This window comes from Ciona intestinalis, chromosome 1 (assembly GCF_000224145.3).
Source record: "Ciona intestinalis chromosome 1, KH, whole genome shotgun sequence".
Lineage (NCBI taxonomy): Eukaryota > Metazoa > Chordata > Ascidiacea > Phlebobranchia > Cionidae > Ciona > Ciona intestinalis.
Genome location: NC_020166.2, coordinates 4,737,519 through 4,758,036, shown reverse-complemented (window position 1 = coordinate 4,758,036; position 20,518 = coordinate 4,737,519). Strand labels below are relative to the sequence as shown.

At 32.2% G+C, this 20,518-nt stretch overlaps 5 protein-coding genes and 1 long non-coding RNA gene across 7 annotated transcripts in view; 4 read left to right on the top strand and 2 right to left on the bottom strand.

Annotated features, from left to right (window-relative positions):
- The window catches only part of LOC100182105, a 6,907-nt gene extending 6,670 nt beyond the window's left edge, over positions 1-237 (top strand). The window contains exon 10 of the mRNA XM_026836514.1: positions 225-237. Within this exon, the coding sequence (XP_026692315.1) occupies positions 225-237 (13 nt within the window). The remainder of the gene's footprint in view (positions 1-224) is intronic.
- Positions 2-4,768, top strand: LOC100176700 (transforming acidic coiled-coil-containing protein 3-like). Of its 2 annotated transcripts, XM_026835005.1 has the most exons (13): positions 2-116; positions 518-574; positions 971-1,026; positions 1,089-1,165; positions 1,376-1,413; positions 1,818-1,861; positions 2,410-2,456; positions 2,627-2,738; positions 3,154-3,314; positions 3,448-3,510; positions 3,594-3,777; positions 4,014-4,120; positions 4,435-4,768. In XM_026835005.1, exons 3-13 carry the CDS (start codon positions 973-975, stop codon positions 4,616-4,618), a joined length of 1,071 nt encoding a protein of 356 aa, XP_026690806.1. In that variant the 5' UTR covers positions 2-116; positions 518-574; positions 971-972; the 3' UTR covers positions 4,619-4,768. The 2 variants fall into 2 exon arrangements, with proteins under 2 accessions (XP_026690806.1, XP_009857403.1); XM_009859101.3 differs by lacking the exon at positions 3,448-3,510.
- Positions 4,769-5,431: 663 nt separating this feature from the next.
- Positions 5,432-13,215, bottom strand: LOC100186914 (zinc finger protein 76). Its single transcript, XM_026834365.1, has 17 exons — positions 12,987-13,215; positions 12,638-12,825; positions 12,446-12,550; positions 12,017-12,076; positions 11,846-11,957; positions 11,345-11,475; positions 10,805-10,943; positions 10,532-10,608; positions 8,766-8,922; positions 8,409-8,485; positions 8,036-8,122; positions 7,717-7,789; positions 7,503-7,588; positions 7,244-7,310; positions 6,967-7,040; positions 5,932-6,421; positions 5,432-5,632 (listed from the first exon to the last, which is right to left on the bottom strand). The coding sequence occupies exons 1-17, from the start codon at positions 13,033-13,035 to the stop codon at positions 5,490-5,492; spliced, it is 2,115 nt and encodes a 704-aa protein (XP_026690166.1). The 5' UTR covers positions 13,036-13,215; the 3' UTR covers positions 5,432-5,489.
- Positions 13,090-16,116, bottom strand: LOC113474404 (COP9 signalosome complex subunit 7a-like). Its single transcript, XM_026835335.1, has 7 exons — positions 15,836-16,116; positions 15,428-15,592; positions 14,919-15,043; positions 14,490-14,567; positions 14,202-14,307; positions 13,731-13,870; positions 13,090-13,358 (listed from the first exon to the last, which is right to left on the bottom strand). Exons 1-7 carry the CDS (start codon positions 16,022-16,024, stop codon positions 13,310-13,312), a joined length of 852 nt encoding a protein of 283 aa, XP_026691136.1. The 5' UTR covers positions 16,025-16,116; the 3' UTR covers positions 13,090-13,309.
- Positions 16,117-16,684: 568 nt separating this feature from the next.
- Positions 16,685-18,103, top strand: LOC113474512. The gene is made up of 2 exons (XR_003396174.1): positions 16,685-17,234; positions 17,738-18,103. It is a non-coding gene; the product is annotated as an uncharacterized LOC113474512 (long non-coding RNA).
- A 318-nt stretch (positions 18,104-18,421) lies between these two features.
- The window catches only part of LOC100179773 (protein-associating with the carboxyl-terminal domain of ezrin), an 8,351-nt gene continuing 6,254 nt past the window's right edge, over positions 18,422-20,518 (top strand). The window contains exons 1-3 of the mRNA XM_002127390.5: positions 18,422-18,749; positions 19,124-19,306; positions 19,777-19,941. Of these exons, the coding sequence (XP_002127426.5) occupies positions 18,528-18,749; positions 19,124-19,306; positions 19,777-19,941 (570 nt within the window). The 5' untranslated portion in view covers positions 18,422-18,527. The remainder of the gene's footprint in view (positions 18,750-19,123; positions 19,307-19,776; positions 19,942-20,518) is intronic.

Here is a 20,518-nt window from a genome sequence, read left to right as displayed (position 1 = left end):
TGACAAATGTTCATTCACTGAAATGAACATCAACTGAGAATGAAATGAAGGGCATCATGATATTGGCAAGAAGTGATGCATATCAAGGCACCAAGTGTAATGACCATTCAGTCGAAGTAAGTGTAATCATTAAACACCAAATCTATAAACCATTGTTTTAAGGAATATTGAGTGTAACTACGTCTGTTTATGATTGCATATTTAAGTTTTCTGTTTATTTTCAGAGTTGTTCAATAGTGTACAAGTATAATAGAAAAGAATAATGTTAAACAATCTAATAAAACAAGATAGTGGCAAATTTAAAAGTGCAAGTACTAAAATTCAATAAATGTTACGAACTGGTTTTCTGATGAAAACCTAATATTTGCAGCCTGTATCTCCTTCTCCCATTAAATATGTCTACACTACATACAATATTGGTTGGATCGTTCATTAAAATATAAAAAATATCTACACAAAAAATGTTTTAAACCATGTATCTCGTTTCATTGCTTTATTTATTTTTAATTATTTGTAGAACCGTTACCAGACAATGATAATCAAGACTTCACAGAGAGCAAATCTACTGAACAAGGTATTATTATACCTGTGTATTTTGATGTGGTTTTAATCGTAAAATCTGTAGAAGTGTGATCTTCTAAACATGTTTTCTATGGCTGCACTGAGCATTCTTTTAAATAAACTGTTTTAAATTTAAAGTATCAATATATACTGAGTATAAGAATTTAAATGTGTAATATATGAACATGTACATGTAAAACAATTCTTAAACTTATGTAATAAGGCCTATGCTTTGCGTCGTTATGTATATCTTTACAGATCAGTTTTAAGTAAAATAAACAAAATAATAATATGAAAATTAGGGGTAAGGGTTAAAGGCTGGTTAAGGACAATGAATTGGAAATGTTGGTATTAATTTGAAGCAGGTCTTTCCTGTAATGTTGTAACACATATTATATTGTTATTGCAGAAATGGATTCTTTTATTGCTTGGGATGAATTTCTAAATAAGGAACTCTCAAAACATGTAAGCTTAATTTTTACTTGTGATGTAGTTCAACGTAAATGTGGTTATTCTATTTTACCCAGGTATCCCCAACTGAAAGTGAATTACGCAAGCAATCGTTATTTGTTCAGTTTGATCCTTTGCTTAAACGATCTCCATTGTAAGTTTATGTCAAGTAATGTTTAAATTATTCTTTGCTTGTAGTTTTAGGGCACAAAACCTAAGATGACCAAATTTTAATGTTAAATCATAGAACAAAATTCTGAACTAATCAAGTAATTAATCAAGACAACACTTTGTGACATTATACACTTGCTGGTCATAGCGTTATCATATTTGTGCTTATTTTATATATATTTTGTTTTTACAGAATAAAAGATCCAAAGTATGTAGGTTCAGAAAGTGAAGGTAATTATTATTAGTTCCTTTATTAAACAACACAATCTACTATTTAATTTATGCCTGTTTTGTTAAATACTTTCATTTGACAAAAAGTAAGACATTTCATTTTCATGTAAGTCTCTTGAAATACACCTACGTTAAATTCCCTTTCATACTTCAGTTTCTTATTTGTTTTCAATTAACAGCAATTTCTGTCTCACACTAGTGTTTTATCTATTGTTGTTTTGTTCCTTTTTAAATGTAGTTTTTTCTATAAATTTATTATATAATATGTTGCTCTTAGGCACCAATATAAAACTAAAAGCAGCATCAATGCAAAAATAAACTTGTTGAAAAACTGTTACTTTATATATTTTCTAAATTATTAGTGCTTTTATGTAACGTATGTTAAAGTCTACTTTTATACACAGGCTCAATATCCGGTGGTGACAATGTGTTTGAAACTCCCAAACAGGTGATTTAATTGTTTGTTTCTTATCAGTTTAACATTATAGTTAAAAAACAAACACTAGCTTTTAATGAAATAGGTTATTTACATTGTGAAGTATAAGAAATTTCCGATTAGTAAATACATTGTTGCAATATGTGTGAAGTGTAACGAAAAATGCGGAATGTTGTTCGTTAAACTGAAAATAAATATAGAGCTTTCGGAATACGTTTCTTTTAAGATACAACCTTTTCAGTGTTTAGTTAAAATCATCTTCTCTTGTACATAGTTACAATCACACTTATTATCTTGCTAAAAGTTATATAGTACTGTCGGGAGTGTCGGGTAAGACAGGACACCTGTAGAAAATAAATTCCAAATGTCCTGATTGTGTTTTAAACAATTACCCACGGAGGATATGTTTTAATAATTCTTTGATGTTCTTTGTTTACTACCAAATGGCACAAGAAAATAGAACAAAAAGTTGTTCCATGTTCCCCCACCCTATATATAATTTTTTTGTTGATATATTTAACATGGTTTAATATATATATAAAGTTTAATTGTAATTACAGAAATTAATTGATTTTGAATATGTTGAAGTAAAAGAATCTATAAACAGGTAAAACTTGCATATAATTGGTTTAACCATTTCAATTTTTAAAAGTGCCCCTTTTTTTAATAAAAAAGATATTACATTTCCACACTCTCCTTTTACTTTTTTTCTTGCTTTCCATGCTACAACTTCGATTGAGTTCAGCAAAGTTTGATTTACTTTACTTGAAACTTTAGATCTTCACCATCTATTATGATGATGAACATGGATGATCATGAAGTTGATGTTGATGGAAGATCTTCAATCATGATACCTTCACATCAACCAACACATACAACTTCATATGCGGTAAGTTAATAATATTATGTTGTTTACATAAATTGGTACAGATAAGCATAATATATCTGTTGTGGAAATGACCCCAAAAGCAAATCAGAATCTCCTAATGAATTTCACTCCTGTCTAATATAATTTCATATATACATTTTACTTGAAACATAGAGGTTCGTGATATGAATTTCTAAAACTGTACATGTAATATGGATAATAGAAAATAACAAATTTTCTTTTGGTTTAAAAGGGGGGTCGTGACCCCCTAACCCCCCCTGGCTGCGCCACTGGATACAACTGTTAAATTTCTCCTAAAAGTAAACTGCTTATGAAACTAGACTGTTAGGGGTCTTGGGGATTATAATTGTGTTGTTCATCAATGGTTGGTTGAAATCTGTTGGATTTATGTTGAGATAAGACTGTTGTGATGTAGGATGATGAAGATCCACAAGAAGAGATTCAAAAAATGGAAGAAGAGAAAAAAATTAAGAGGAGAGAGCGTGAACGTGAGATTCTTAGGATGGAAGAAGAGATAAAACAACTTGATGCAGAACTTGAAAATCCACCAGACAATTCCGATGTTGTTCAACTGATGTAAGTTTATGTGGTTACCATGTATGAACATAAGCGGTTATATTTTGGAAAACCAGGGGGAGTTTTTGATCATATTCTTACACTTACCTTTAATTGCTGTGTTATTACTACTTAACCTGTTATGTGTACCGAGATTATTCACATTGGATGTTATAATCAATTCCAGGACATGCATTCATACTCATGTTAAATGCAGGTTACACGAACATATATTTATGCATTCACTAAAATTTTTGATAAATTTTTTAAATAAATAATAAACATAATTTGATATTTCAGGAGGGTTATTAAAGAATGTGAACGTGAAGCAGATGTGATTTTAGAAAAGGCTGAGTTAGATTTGAATTCAAACAAACAAATGGTTCATGAAAGTACAAGTGATTGTATTTCATCAAATGAAGTTTTGGAAAATTATCGAAAAAAAACGAAAAATGTTGTTTCTCTTCTCAAAAACAAGAACCAGGTAAAAGAAATTTGCAGATTCTAAATGTGCCTAACAAGTTACCAGAGATGTTACTGAGGTAGCATGTGTGTATTGTACATCCAACAATCACCATCTACCATGTTAAGATTACTCATACCAGGTTTTAATGACTTCATTTCCCTGTTAATTCCCTTCTTTTTATTGTTTAATAATATGATGTTTGCTATCATTTTCAAAGTGGCGAATACAAATAAATATAAATGATGTTATATCAGGTAGAGAACTTACTTCGAGGCGAACTTGATCAAAATCTTCAAATATTTGCTAAAGATCTTGGAGAAAGGAACAAAGTTGAAATGAATAGTAAAGAAGAAGACATGAAGTAAATCTAAATATACAATTCTTTCTTTACACTCAAGATATAAACCCGAAACACACATTATGCTACTATGTGTTTTTTATATTAACTTCTTTTCTATTATATATTACTAACAGGTTTAAATGTTTAAATCGTTATTTTTTTTTCCCTATTCCACGGCAGTTAATCAGTAATTGCAGCACAAGTTATATGGTTATTGTTTTTGTAATATGGGAAACTTTGACAGTATTCTGTAGGATCTAAAAAAACAGGGTAAAATAGCTTGCTTTGGTTAATGTGAAGTATTAAATGTCTCATCACATTTGTTTTTCTGAAAGATTCAAGAAAGAGACAAATGATATGATGGCAATGGAAGATCGAGAGATATTAGCGCTCGAGTCAATTCTTAAAAAAGAAATCTTAGAAGTTGAAGGACTTGATGTTGAACTGCAGGAAACTCGGCAGAAAAGAGAAGAACTTACAAAAATGTGCGATGAATTAATTGCAGCAGTCGGAAACTAGATTTCAAATATTTATAACAAATCATATTGCAATACTATAAACACACTTCAGTTGTTTGGGAAGTGCCTTAACAATTTGTTTCTTTTTGGACACTTGCCTTGCTACAAATTTCTTTGTTTGACTTCAAAAATAAAAGTTTCTGTTTATTTATTTTCTGTTGTACCGATTGTGTGTTTTTTTCTAATTTTTTTTTGTTAAATTGCTAACAATCGTTATTTATCAAATACAAAATATAAACTTGCATCTGTTTAGTTGGCTTTTGCAACAATTAAATGTTAGGAGGCAAACAGCAATTTCGCAAAGTGGTTAGAGCAGGTTCGTCACTGCTACCATTGTGGGGTATGTCTCCTTGGGCAAGACACTTAACTACCAGTGGTCACTAATGGCTTGTCCAAATTATTATCCTTATCCTACATAAAGTGGAAAATAATCACCCACAAAGTAACATACATGGTAACTCGTAAGCTGGCACGAGGTGTTAAACCCAAACAACTGTCGTTTTAAAGTCACACGAGGATAAAGCTAATTACATTACACTGAACTTACGCCAACACAAATACATTTTGCTGGACGCTTGCTAAAACACGTTATGTGTTATGTCAATAGTTTGTGTTACGAGAAGCATAATAAATATCAACACCAATTGTGTTATGGTGAAATATCTCGACACTTCAGCATTTTCCTAATGGTTACAAAAACTTATCGTGAGCTTACAGATGTCTTATATTCAAAAATATTTGACACCATCTTGCTACGATAGTTAGCGTGGTATTAAATAAAAAAATGTTTAAACAACTAAAAAACACACTTGAAGACGAGGAAAATTGATGTGTATTCACGATCAGTAAGTCATTATATTCAGCTATTATAATTATTGAGTCACATGATGGCGCTGCCGAGATGAACTAGAAATTGGTAGTTTAACCGTGATCTTCGATTTTGATGTTGAAGAGGGAAGTCTTTGACCTTTGGCATGTAAACCTCTCTTTTTCACAACTTTGGAATAACTCTTGTCTAAAAAAAACACAGATTTACGATATAAAATGATTAACAAAAACAATTCGTTTGTTCTTAGGTTACTATTTAGAACAGTGGTGGTTGAAGATTAAAGGTAGCACCATCCCGCAATGCTAAGATTGTCTGCACCAAATATATTGTAAAGTAATATTTTTTCCACTTAAAAAGGGTAAGCCAAATAATTTAAGAAACATTGAATCTTGAAATATAAGGTGTATAAACATGGAAAAAAGAATCAAAAATCTAGCAATTCTAAAACAAAATGTCCAGTAGTAAAATGCTCTACTTTATCTTACCAGTATCTAACTTGATTTGTTGGTCTGTTGTTACTGGAGTCGTTAACATTGATGATGTCACAGAATTCTGATTTGTAAAAGTTAATATAGGGTTGGTTGGTTGATTGCACAAGAACGTGGTGGTGGCTTGTTGGAAGTTCACATCGCATTGTGAATTTATTTGTGAAACATCCTGTATCATGTCCGAGATTAAACGACTGCCTGTTGCACACGAGGTGGTGCTAGAGTTCAAGTCGATAGAAATATCATTTCCAGTCGAAATTTCGCCGGAGGGTTGCGTGTGCAAGATTAAGTTGCCCACAAGAGGGAGTTCTACATCTGGACCTTTGCTGCCACCAAGTGGTGTAGTGAGCACTGATGACGTGAGAGCATTTACTATGCTTTCCTGATCAACGGAGCATTGTGATTGGTCAGGTTCATTTACAACTTGCACGAGGTAGTTTGTACCATCGATCACTAATGTTGCCACTGAATACTGGTCTTCTTCAACCTTAATAATGTATAACAATATATTGAATTGATGAATTGTAAGAACAGCTTTATTGCATAAACTGTGATTGTTGGATCTCTATTACTCACAATTTGAACAACCCACTGGTGTCTACTAGGTTGAAGAACAAAGTGTCTTACCCCAGCACCATGGCATAGTGTTTAACGCACCTGCTTTTAACACAGATGTTAATGTTTCAAGGCTCATGGCTGCTACTATCGTGAACATATGTGTGCTTTGGCAAGACACTTTACATCAACTGATTAAACCTTGTGAGTATCAATGGGTTCTTTAAATTGTCAGTCATATTGTCTGAAAAATTGTCAGTCATACAGAAAATAAATGTAAGCAGGCACAAAGTGTTTGAAAAAAACATGGTTTTTCTCGCCATGTAATGATAAAGCAAAGTACATTTAAATTATTTATATACAGAATCAAACATATTCACAATAGGCATGACATTAAAAAAACATTATCAAAGACAGGAATGCCACATAGTTATAACATATGTCATATATGGTGAAGGTATATGTATATTGAAATACCTGTTTATTTATATCTTGATTTTCAGTTGAATAATTGACCCAAATATCCGAGTTAAATGAACTTGTTGCAGCTTCTACAATAATAAAAGTATAACAACTATTAGTTAGATAACTTTTCGATTAAGATAAGAAAAATCAAAATTTTTAAAACAAGAAAGAAAAGGAAGTTAGCAAAACAACAACAGTCATAAAAAACAAGCTATTGGTAATAACTAAAGAAAAGTGTTCGTTAAACCAAACGTCCATACATAGTTTTACACATAACAATGGAGCTTACCAGATATCCCAGCATTAGATGAAATATCCACAGCTACATTATCGGGGTCTTCACTTATGAAAAGCTCCTACAATATTATGAGGTATACAGATATGTAAACTGGGGAATGTAACATATGAATGCAGAATACCAAAGTTAAAATATAGGCAGTATTTGATCACGCTATTTATAAATTCCAAATATTTTTTTTAAATGAAGTCATAGTTTGATTAGTTCATATATCATGCTTATGATATTTGACAATATTTTTATGGTTTACCCCTTCGTCCTTTTTATTTGAAGCAAAATCCTGTAAAAACTGATTCGTTACTTTGTCCGAAGCTGCAGTAGCAAGTGTCACGTTATCTGGAGTTAAAGAATAATATTACAAGTTGGATTGTATTGTAATAATAACCTAATTTGTGTCTTTCATTTTTATTGCAGATTCTTAAATACTAAGAATTTTTAATATGAGAGGTTGTAAAAATACATACCATTCAAAGTGACAACTAGTTGCTGGTCACGGTTGGTATTATTCGATGACATCGTTGTAATGGAAGTTGGTAACTAGATATAAGGAAATTGTTCAGTTATCTTAGATAATTATTGAGAAATTAAATAAAAACTCATTTTAGTTACAAATGTCACCAAAATGTAGAGTTTACAATAAATATGCTGCCAACTGTAACTTTTATGTGCCGTAAACTAACGTAATTCGAAAGTTTAAAAAATTAAAATATTCAATGAAAATTTAATCATGGATTTTAACTTTGAACAAACAGGAACAGAAAATAGACAAACGTTTTATCAAACCTGTGACTGGGTTGGTGTTGATGGGTTTATTATGACGGGATTCTGTGTATTGTTCATTGGAAGAACAACCACTGATGCAACCGGCGACTGAAGAAATATTTAATATTTTAATATAAAATATATTTCTTAACAAATGGGTTTCATTCTTATAAATAATTGGTTTGATTTTATTTCAAAATTTACAGATGCTATTCAAAGCTAAAATATCTATACACCAAATTAATATAACCTGGCAAAATGTCGAACTCCTTTACCAACGGATCATAGATATCGCCTTATACTACCATTAAGAGTTAAGACCTTATTATTAGTTACAATTCCGGGTATTTGAACAACTTAATATTGCCAAAAAAATATATAAAGAAAATCTTACTTCTACTTTGTTATTAGCATTGTTCATGCTATGCATATGATCCATTCTTGTGTTTTCATAACTTTTTGCCGAACCTTCTATATTTTAGAAAATAGAAAGATATTTAAATAAAGTAAGCAACACAAAATATCTATAATGAGATGATCACACAACAGCGGAATTGTATAGAAAGTGGGAAATTGTTGATTTGTAAAATGCAAGTAACATGTAGATTGTAGACTAATAAATACACCATTACAAACTACAGTTTTTTGGGCGGTGTAATTATAATTCTGATAACTCCCAAAAGGCGATGTTCAAATTTGGGATTTAATTACAAATTACGAAACTAAAACCACAAGTATAGAAAATCTGAACCTTTTCCAATGTTGTTTGGAATTTGCACGAAATCTTCCTCAGTAACACCGGAGTCATCTTTGTGTACTTTACGTTTATGAATGACAAGTGTGCTGGTTTGTCTGTACAATTTACCACAGTAGTGACAAGCATAAGGTTTCGCGATCGAATGAACAATCTACATAAAATAACAACTTCGTTTATTTTGTCATCACATAGATTTATTTTGCTTGTATGCACTCTTATAGTGTTTTTTTGCACATTAATGACACTTTTTGAAACGTTGTACACAAAATTTACTAAATGCAAACCTGCATAATTATACAAACAAAATACTTAATGCGAGCATTGCTGTTAAACTGACACACACAACCATTACATTTTTCCTTAAAAATGATGGTTCATCTTTTGATGTATGATACACCCGATTAAAATGAATTGATGTAAGTAAACAATAAACATACACTGTTGTAACTAAAGCAGAATTGTAAAAATACCCCTTTTTCAGTGATAATGTTACCGTCCGGATCGTCGAAAAACGTCCGGATTTTTTTAATAGAAATAAATCCTATTTATATTAAAAGAAACTTTCTTACGTTCGGCCAACAATATACTCTTTGGTTTCTTAGTTCAGTATTTATTGACGACATGAACGTGCGCTCTATTTTAATCGTATTGGTTACCCTGCGAGAAGACCGCGATAGCTAAAATGTTGGAACGGTTCGTGCAAATATTTTAAAAAGAGCATTTTCCTAACACCCCCTATACTAATTTTGACACAAATCATGTCACAAGAAACCTTTATGCGGTGAATTTAAAATGATAGTACATTTATTAAAACGACGTATCAAATTGGCAGAAACAACTGAAAAGTTTTATGCACGTTCATCGTGGATTAAAAATGTAACGATGATTACGTCATAATGCCTTTGATAAATCCAGACATATTTTAAGCAAGCAACCAAGAATAGTTTAAACTTTAAATGCAGGTATATTGCGCCTATGTGAATTTTAATTGGTGCAAATATAAGAGCGAGGAGCCACGCTCAGTAAATTGGAACCAACGCAAATTGTAATATATTATCAGAAAGTATCTTTCCGGCCGAGCTTGGGCAGAAGCCAAAAAACATCTTTGTTGTCACCGCACAAGAACCAGAGTTTTATTACGTCATTTTCACAAGAATAAATTCACAACGATTGCTTCGCTTGTAATGTGTTAAATTGTATGCTACCGCATGCGCCTTCCTTTACTTCCTACGCCGGCGCAGAGCGTAAAAATGTAACGCTCATACATGATGCTTCAATCTCGTGGTTCGTTGGGCAGTGGGCACATTCCTCCCGATTGTTACGTAATGAAACGTCATAGTTAATAGTTATGTTGCAATAAGACGTAACAATTAAGCGCAAAATAACCAAATTGCAGCACGGCAATGTTTGTTACTCGATCGAATTCGTTAGCTGATAATTACGAACACGCGACGAACATAAAACATTAGATCGCAGCTTTAACAACCGTTTCTATGTGGTGATGGTCAGTAATACGCTTTATAACAAGATTTGGTAGCTTGGATGACAGACGCACGTAAAACATATTACGTCCGGATTTTCAATAAAATTAAACGATCACCGTCCGGATTTACAACTTTTACAATCCTGAACTGAAGCATTATTTTTATCTAAATTTAAATTTATTCTTAATCTCTACGTACTTAGCCGGTAAGTAATTGCATATTGCTAAACAAATGTTTTATAAATAAAATCTGGAAAAAAACTAAACCTATGTTCACCTGATGTTTATAAAGTGAAGAATATTCAGTGAATTGTTTCTTGCAGTTTCCCACAGCGCAAACATATGGTTTCTCACCTGATTATTACATTATAAATTTTGCAAATTCTCGAGAGATAAAATTTTTAAAAAGATTTTGGGCATTTTTAACAGGTTTGAGACATGATGCAATGTATCTGATAATAAATCTACAATGTAATTAATATATAATACGTAGACAAAAGCATAATATTAGTAATAACATATTACTGTATTGAAATAAAGGAATTCCCACCTGTGTGGATTCGTGTATGATTTCTATAGTTGGTGATGTTGGAGAATGATTTCTTACAATCTTCGTAAGGGCAAGTATAAGGTCGTTCACCAGTGTGAGTTCGGATGTGAACTTTACAAATATTTGATGTTGTGAATGCCTGAAAATAAAACCACTGGATCATACAAAATTGGCGAAGTTAATTGCATGGACAAACTGCCTATGCTGGCATGTAAAGAAAAGGCAGTTCATACACTCTATTATCATACAGAAAAAACAATTGCACCAAGTTACATAATCATGTATAAGCTATTAGCTAGAACACAGATGTTGCAAAGCTTGTTTAACCAGATGCAACCTTATCTAGTTATTCCATTACTAGCATAACATTACATAACGAATTTTTGCCTTTTGAAACAGACAAAGGTTAACAGGACACCTGTGTTATAATTTGCTAAGTTATCTTAAAGCAGGCGATAATATATAAACAAATGAATGACAAAATATGCATTGATAACAAATAAAAAATAATTACTCCACATTAAACAAAGGTATTGTTACCTTTTCACATCCTTCGAATGGACATTTGAACGGCTTCTCACCAGTATGTGTGCGAATATGTTTCTGAAGATCACCAGCAGTTTTGAAAGCTTTGGAGCACGAAGTGTGAGGGCATGGGTATGGCTTCTCTCCTATGTCACAAATGCAAATGTTTATGAATACAATAAAATGATTTAATTACATTTATAAAGGGAAAAAAATGTATATATAAAAACACTTTTTAATTTAAACTGAGAAGGCAGCTAATCGTCCAAATGTATCAGAGAAAATATTAGGAACTAAAAAACTTAAAACCGCAAAATACCGAATGACTAATAACTAAATTAAGATATATATACATTTGCATACCACTGGTTTCTAATAGAAATGATTAATTTACCTATAAGTCATTGCAGAACTTTTACAAGTTTCGCTAGGAACCTTATTATTCAGCTTGTTATGCAAAACTAACAAGCAAACGTACTTCAAACTATAGCCTATAAATGTTGAGTTCGTAATTACCAGTGTGCACTCTATGGTGTGACTTTAGAGAGTAACTTGTCATAAAAACTTTTTCACAGTTTTTCCAATTGCATTTGTATGGCTTCTCACCAGTGTGGACTCTCTTATGAACCTTAAATATACAAATCATGAAATTTTGTTATTTTATTGCTAATTTTAAGTTTATCTTACTTTTAAATGGTGAGCAGTGGTATATACTTTGTTGCAGGTACCGAAGTCGCACTTGAATACCTATAATAAAAAATAAAAGGATTTAAAAGTAAAAACACTGCAAAATAAAACCGGACCAGTGTATAATGTTTTTGTTTTGTTTCCACTTGCTATTTTTAAATGTAGCCCAATAAGCAATGGCAAAAAAAATGCCAAAACAGTACCAATGCCAAGCTTTGTACCCCAATCTGGTCTGCAATTGTACCCCAATCTGGTCTGACCTATCTACTTTATTATTCTGCATTTTATGATAAGTAAATCAATGACAACAATTAAAATTTATATCTTCAACATTAAATAAATATAGGCCAAACAAACAATTTAAAACATAGCCCCATGGTTTAGTAATAAATCTTAACAATATCGATTTAACGCAAACAGTCAAACAACCTTAGATTCTGTGCTACTTGATGAGACCCAGCTAACATCAGTAAGTTGCATGTCAACTTCTTCTTCTCCTTCAGTTTTGTTTTCCTCTGAAGTTTGCTCCACATCCTGTCATTAAGTTAGTAAACTAGGTTTATTTTAAAATAGTTTAAACATTTTTTTATTCGAACTGAAAAATTAAAAAAAAAACCTTACATTCACTGTGTTTGCTTTCGTGTGATACAAATAGGCTGTCGAACCATTTTCGAGTTGAATTGGTTGTCCAAGCTCTAAAGGATATGAATCTTTTGCTTGATGAAATATTAAAGCTGTGCTTCCATCATCCAACTGAACTTCTTGTCCATCTTGAAAGGACACGACAGATTCTCCAGATACGGATACATCTGGATATAAAACAACAATAAGTTAAACGCAAGTTGAATTATTTTGTGGTGAAAGCATAACTAATAAACTGTTTTTTTTTAGAGATTTCTTTTTTGCATATTTTCGATTTAATTGTTTACTATGAGCACCCAAACAAAAAAATTGCAAAACTCTCTCTTGCCTATTTGTAGTTCATCTCTCTCAAGATCAGGCTCCACAGCACAGTTCATTCTGCTGTGGGTAGATTGGACAAATTTTAATTGCCTAATACACTATTAACAGCATCTAGTGAAAAAAATGAATTTGAACTTCGATAAAGCAGAACGTACATCGTGATGTTATTTTGGAAAAGCGAAATATTTTAAAGATTTAACAAATTAAAATTGCGTAAATTATAGCATGAAGTATTTGAACATGAAAATAAATAAAGTAGCATCCCGTGTTATGTTATAAACACATTGCAAAAAGTAAGAACATTGAATGAATATTGACATTTAGAATTGTTCAAGAAGTATTCTTGGATGACCACAGTTTCATACCACTTCCTCTTAATCTGAAAAAAAAACAAACCAAAAAGCTTTAAACAGTGAATATGTGGTAAAAATCGCAACTATATATTTTGGTTGGATTCCATACAGTTTTGATTTTATTGTCATTGTTTTCATTTACAAAACTCATAGACCTATTCAGAATATTTATAGTCTACATTAATTAGTGGGCCTACACATTACAACCAGTAAGATAAAACATTTCAGCACTTAAACTGCACTTCGCAACGAATACAACGTTGGAAATCATAAAATAAAATGCATTTAATACAGTAACATTTATAAATAAGCAAAGTGCAAATAAAATGCAAAAAATGCTCTTTTTTTCATTAGTAAACAGTATAAAACAAAAAAAATATTATAAAAATTCAATTTACCCTTTTACTTTCGATTTTTTTGGTTTAACTTCAATCCCTGATGAAGGAGCAGGATGTGAGGAAGACAATCTTGTGTCGGATGTTGCAAGATCCATCTCATGCGAACTCGTCTTCTTTATCGTGGACATAATGTTTTCAACCTGTATCGTGGTGTAAAAATATATGAATCGTTTGAAAGTGGAAAAAGATACAGAGAAAGTGTGAAAGTGACCATTAGCACGCTTACAGCATAAAATCTGATGTATTGTTGCTTGTTGGGTAAAAACTTTAAATATAAGTTTACCAAAAAAAAATTAGGCTATACAAAATATTGAATTGGCATAAGTTGTTTTGAAAAGGAAATGAATTAAAAAATTAGTAAAAACAGTTAAAATACAAATAATAGTTGAATAATGACATGTCAACTCATGCCAAAGACACTTTCTTTATTTGCTGAACAGACTTGAAAATTCACTAATTCCTGGTTCCTACCTCAGTGTCTATTTTAGCTCTTCTAATCGCATCTTCCGATAAAAATGCATTTGCACTCGCAGTTTGTGTTTCAATGCTTCCAAGGATAGTTTCGCAACTTGAACACCTAAAAGACATAAGATTTACAATATAAATTTTCTTATTAACAAAAGCACAAAGATAAGTTTAAGATACATTTAAAGAAGTAAAAATACTGGTTGTAAAAATTAGTTTTGTATTAAACTTTTGATAGAGTTTGATAAGAAACAGTTTTGATGCACAAGTTTATTTCTTTATTTTAATATTTACCAGTTGTTGAGTGTGTTAATAATAGAATCCATATCTTCTGTGCGAACATCTCTTCCCATTGCCCATTCCACCTCTAACCTTTAGTAAAACACAATTAGGATCTGGACACTTTAAAATAAGAATGATAAATATATAGATTTAATAAATGTTATTGCAAAACAAAAAAATACTCATAAAGTGAATACCAAACACATATTTATGTAAATATGTTGTAGCATAGACGGCATTGCTTTTTAAAGTTTCTTATACGGTGACCTATAAACTATAAGTAATATTCCAATACTGTATAACTTAGGTTAGCTCTATTAATTACAATAACCATTTATGTGTACTAGTGCTACAATTGTGTTTGTATAGAATACATTCCTATTCCAAGCAAACACTACATCACTACAGTATCAACCATTATTTCCAAATACATATTATCACCTTGAGTTCTGCTGATCCAATCTTCCCTGTATAATATTTGCATATATTGCCGATATTAAGAGATCTTCTAAGTCGCGTATGTTGTTCAAATGCAATTCTTTCATTAATGATTCATATGATACATACTGGAAAATTAGAGAGGGCGTTAGTATTATGTCAACCAGACTATTTTAGAACCATTTTCGTACAACAAACAGACATTATATAAAAGATGAAAATACCCCCAATATTAGATAACACTGCTTAAAGAAACTTAATTAACAACTAGGCAAAGTAGTACAGCCTTAAAGCGCGAACCTATAAAATTTGAATTATATTTATATAGGTAGAGAAGCTCAAATGTAATTTAAAGGTAGAACAAAAGTTTAAAAAAAGAAACAGCTTCTAAAAAGAATCATGTGAAAATAACCTGTAGAATTAAAAATAATCTGGCCGTGTACCTGCATTGTTGAACAACTCACAACATATCAATAGCAAACACTTAATATAAACTAATAGTTTCAAATCACCTTAGATTTTGCTGACAAAGCAACCACAGTTAATTGATGTAACTTCTTTTTCATGAGTGGAGTTAGAGGTGGTAAACCATATGCCTGATTTACATAATCTTGAAATGTCCCATATGTAAAAAGCTCAAGCAATTTTAAATGCTTGTTGTGTTCACTGTTTACCAACTAAATACAAAATATTCATTAATAAAAAAAGATTTACAAATACATCAAACAAACGACAAACCTACGGTTTTGCATTAATTTATTATGGTTTTATGCGGCAATATTGATTACATACAACTTAGGAATTGTCTTGAGTTTTTGTGGAAAAATCAAAATTTTGTGCAAAGGGAATTTCATGCAGTTACTTTTTAATCTGGTACGTATACCGAACAATAAACATAATATACAGCAAAACCTAAACACCTGTTGTATGCATTGTAATTCCAGCAATTCTCCAAAGACATAAACCCCAGGTGCTTCAAGTACTTGCTCAATTAGACTTTTTAAAGCAGCACCTTTCGCAGATTTTGCCAAAATGAGAAACGGGTCAAGGTGAACGTTTTTGTTTAAACATTCAGACTTGTTAGTCTTCTGAGTTACAATGTTATCCATTTAAACTTTGTATGTATTTGAAGCCTACTTTTCCATAAAAATCAACACAAATTTTGCTATAATTAGACTCTGAAAAGTGAATATCATGTAAGATGTATACAAACTACGTTACTTCTGTCGAAAAAGAACACACACCACTAATTCAAGAAAGGCGAATTACTTTTCCGTCAGAGGGCGTTGAGTTAAATTGATATTTTTCTAAAAAAACACACACTTTTTACTGCTTTTTACAAAAGACTTCTCTAAAACAGACATTTTTCGCACATTCAGTGAAAAAACTGTTGAAAGGTATGCTTATATTTCTACGTTTGTGTTTTAAACTTGTGTAGTTGGGTTCCTACGTAAAAGTTCAAATTTATACCTCACTCGCGCAAGTTGAACATCGCACGATTAAACACGACTTCTAAACTGCGACTCCCAAATAAATGATCGACTCGCATATAAATGTTTTTAACACAAACCAATAAATTGTGAAAACATAAGAGACTACGTCTTGTTCAACAATATTCAGCGCGTTCGATGCTTTGAGTACAGATCACATTTGTGTCCAACCGTGTCATAAAGAACGGTATATAAGTTAGTTGTTAATATATAGGCCTGAGTCTGAGTTAAATCAGTTTATTCGCACCTTGCATTAAATTACAAGTTTGTCCGCCTAAAGTCTCAGGTAACAAGTTTTTTTTTGTATACACTCGGTAGGCTATTTACTGGATCAGTACTTTAAACGCGATGAATATATTAAATTATACGTATTTTTTTTACATGGCAATAAACTAAAACAACCGGTTAATTCAGATATAGGTAAACCACAAGTTGCAGAATGCTGTTAATAAAAAAATATTCATTTTTTTGTCCCGTCTACTCAACATAGCAGTTTTGTATGTTCATTGCCAAACTTTGAAAGGTTTTAATTCAATAATTTACACCGCAGGGGTAATTCAAGTGTAATCTACTAATATATTAACAAGGTAATATATAGAAAATACATTTGCATTCAGTCACAGGTACTTGGAGATAAGCTATGAAAAGAGGTTGTGCGAAAAATGGTGTAACGAAACCAAATTTGTAGCACATGTGTCAACTTTTTTGATACCTACTGTACTTATTGTCAATTTTCTGTTATTACAAGTTTATATGCATGTACAGGATATGCAATATTTATCAATTGCGTTAAGGATTACCCGTTAAGGATTTCAATAATATACTGAAGGTAATGTTAAAAGCTATTTTAGTAGGGCAAGAAACGAATATTTTAACATTATTTTTAAATTTGTAATACTCCGTGGTATTTACGTAGGCCTAGTGTATTTCTAATAATAAAATCGCTTATCAATCAAAATTAACAAGGATTTAAACTGGCCCGTATTACCGTGTGTTTTTAAATTGGTAAAATTACACCTATAGTAGGATGGGGGGAAGTTGGGACACCTTTTAACTCTACTTCTCTCTATTTTTCCGTCCCATGTTGTAGTAAACAAGGAACATTCAAAGAATTGTAAAACTATATGCTCAAAACTCCCATAGACCGTTGTTAATTATTTAAAACACGATCAGGATATTCGGATATTATGTGCCAAAGCTGTCCCATCTTTCCCCATTCTACTATATATTGTGCGAATCGCTAAATAAATATGTTTACACGCAGTCTTTATTTTTAACTTTTTGTACTAAAAGAAATAAAAAAAACTATTACTCTGACTGTATTTGTTGCAGTTCGGCGCCGTGGCTCAGTGGTTGAGGCCCCTGCATCGGAACCAAAGTGTCCTTGATGCTCGACGGCGGTACTAACGCTGATCGGAGTATGTGTCCTCGGGCAAGACACTTAACGGAAATTGCTCCAACCCAGCGGTCACTAATGGGTTGTCCAAACTATAAGCAATATCAGAGCAAAAATTGCACACAAAAAAGCTGAAACTGTGGTAACTCGTAAGCACACGGGATAAAAACTGGTGCGAAAATACGTGCCCGACTGCGATGCGGTGTCGCAAAAGTTGATGTCATGAATTGATGGCATGAGTCGCAGACTTGGTCCAAGATCTGCCACAAGACTAAATTTAGGACCTACCACGAGATTTAGTTCATGACTCGAGGTGGATGGAGTTGGCTGGATCGTGTTTTGTATGGAAGTGGTTGGACTGTGTGTCACGAATAGATTTGGGGACTGCATGTGTTGTCGATTGTCGATGGAGTCTGAGATGAAGCGGCACCGGTTGCATGAACAAATATACTTCTCGGGTGTTGGGATAACAGGCCAAATGTGGCCTAAATCCCAGGTTCTTGACCTTGACAGGGTCCTCACCCACAAAGAATAGACTGTATTTGTGCCTACTTATTTAACATTTGCTCTCTTGTTATGTTTTCAAACTCAAAGCTTAAAGTACCAAGAATGGTGGATTGGATATGTGTTTCGTGTACATACTATTCATTAGAAGTACCTTGGTTTAACAATTTTTGTGTAATATCAGTTTATAGAGTTTTGCTTTTTTTGGTACACTTAATTATTATGTGGAACGCGGCATGGGATTGGTATTATGGTTCAAACGATGAAGAAATATTTGCCGACTGTAAATTCAATAAAGCATACGAAGGTTATGACGGAAAGAAAACTTCAAAGGGAAAACTGTTGATTCGTCATGGAACTCTTGCTAATGGAGACTCCGTCAATGTGTTCACTAAAGTGTGGAGAAAAAACAAAAGCCCTTGTCCCCTAGATCTTTGTGCCAAAGTAATTTTCTAGTAATAACAAATTCTTGAGTTCTGTGGGTGTAAGTTTGCAGCCCTAACTTTCATGATTGTATAAACAATGTTACTGTGTACGTCTGTACGATTTACCAGAGAATGCACAGCCAAAATGACACAAATGCGTAAATACTTAATGCATAAAGCTGTGACACACATAGCTCTGACTTTGAGGCTGTTTACAAAAATTACAAATTCAGGAGTGCATATTTATAATCATATAATCTGTATGTTAAGTTCTAATTTTCTGTCCTGAAGATTCGTGTGTGTCATTTCCACATTAAATGTCTGATACTGCTCCTAAGTTGTAGTTTTATTAAACACCCATAGTTTAAAACAGTTTCATTTAATTTTTTTCAGCTTCTGAGAGTTTTAAGACACCCGAACATTCTTCGTTTTGTTGGATGTATTCCTGTGGAATCAGAGATTCATCTTATCACTGAGCTTGCCTCCCCCATCTCCACCATTGATGATTTAGATGCTAATGAGATATGCAGTGGCTTGTATGATATTGCACTTGCTCTGCAGTTTATGCATGATAAGGTAAGATTAATGGAATATCACATTTAAAGTGACTTGATGCATATAAACACTTTTTCACAAAATTTCACATGCAGTATAACAGTTTGCCAGAAATTAATTTGTATACAGCCACCTTTATAGGTTACTCTAGCCAAGCTCAAGTATACTTCATTATTTAAAATGACTAAAAGTGCCTTTTAAAAATTAAAACATAATCAGAATGTTGTATGACCTTTGCAACAATTGCAAGTCGCAACAGCATTTGCATAATATAGACATTATAGAGAATTAATAATTGTTGTGGTATAAATTACACATGTAATAATTTGGTTTGCGCTGTTCTTGTTTTTTGTAGGAACTTTTGAGTATATGCCGTCACCTGTCAGACAAGTGCTCACTCAGTATTTTAGCATGTTGGTGTTATAAAATAGTAAACATTAGTCATCATAATTAAGAAGTCAAGTGTTAAACAAAACTACATTTTTCTACAGGCCAAAGTATCTCATAACAACGTGAGATTTGAAAGTATATATGTCACTAAAGATGGTGTTTGGAAATTGGGTGATTTTGAACATGCTTGTCCTTTTGCTGAGGCAAATGAAGAACAAATGAAAGTTGCGTATAAATCAAATTCAATCATACCACCAGAGGAACAGGTATACAAGCTTCAAGTGGTACACAGTGGCGTCGATTTTATAAAAACGTAGGGGTTGCGACATTACACTATGTTAGCTGAAAGTAGGTATATGTAGAACAAGTAAAACCACGCATATAACGTGTGCGGCATTCAATAGAAAAGGTATGACATAAGTCTGGCAGTTGATTGCGGGTAAGTGTTTAAAAAACTTACAATATGACATGTAAATATCATCATATAATTGCCAATACGTTGATTATACAAACGCACTGTAACCCGTTGCGATAATGGACCACATCACAATACCGCGTATGACGTAACATTATTCAACTGACAGGTGCAGCATTGCGCAATATCTTACGTTAATTCTCTGCGTCACAATATTGGTTATAATGCAACATTTGACTTTAAAACTCGTAATTGCGCAACATAAAACTAAAAGTTGTTCGCATCACAATTGAACACGTAACAATTTTGTGTTGGTTGACGGGCGCAATGAAGTTTAAAAAAATCATTTAACAAAAGTCGAGAAAACAAAAAAAATTAATTAAACATGCGTCAATCATGTTGTACAACACACGATCAAAGCTGCGTTC

Excerpts from the sequence above, each read along its gene's own strand:
- LOC100176700 (XM_026835005.1), top strand. The coding sequence starts at position 973 with ATGGATTCTTTTATTGCTTGGGATGAATTTCTAAATAAGGAACTCTCA. Across the intron at positions 2,457-2,626 it reads GTAAAAGAATCTATAAACAG|ATCTTCACCATCTATTATGA; the intron begins GTAAAACTTGCA and ends TTGAAACTTTAG. Across the intron at positions 4,121-4,434 it reads AGTAAAGAAGAAGACATGAA|ATTCAAGAAAGAGACAAATG; the intron begins GTAAATCTAAAT and ends TTTTTCTGAAAG.
- LOC100186914 (XM_026834365.1), bottom strand. The coding sequence starts at position 13,035 with ATGAACTGTGCTGTGGAGCCTGATCTTGAGAGAGATGAACTACAAATA. Across the intron at positions 12,077-12,445 it reads CAAGTAGCACAGAATCTAAG|GTATTCAAGTGCGACTTCGG; the intron begins GTTGTTTGACTG and ends TTTTTATTATAG. Across the intron at positions 8,123-8,408 it reads ATGCTAATAACAAAGTAGAA|TCGCCGGTTGCATCAGTGGT; the intron begins GTAAGATTTTCT and ends ATATTTCTTCAG.
- LOC113474404 (XM_026835335.1), bottom strand. The coding sequence starts at position 16,024 with ATGGATAACATTGTAACTCAGAAGACTAACAAGTCTGAATGTTTAAAC. Across the intron at positions 15,044-15,427 it reads CTTTGTCAGCAAAATCTAAG|TATGTATCATATGAATCATT; the intron begins GTGATTTGAAAC and ends CTAATTTTCCAG. Across the intron at positions 14,568-14,918 it reads TTGGATCAGCAGAACTCAAG|GTTAGAGGTGGAATGGGCAA; the intron begins GTGATAATATGT and ends GTTTTACTAAAG.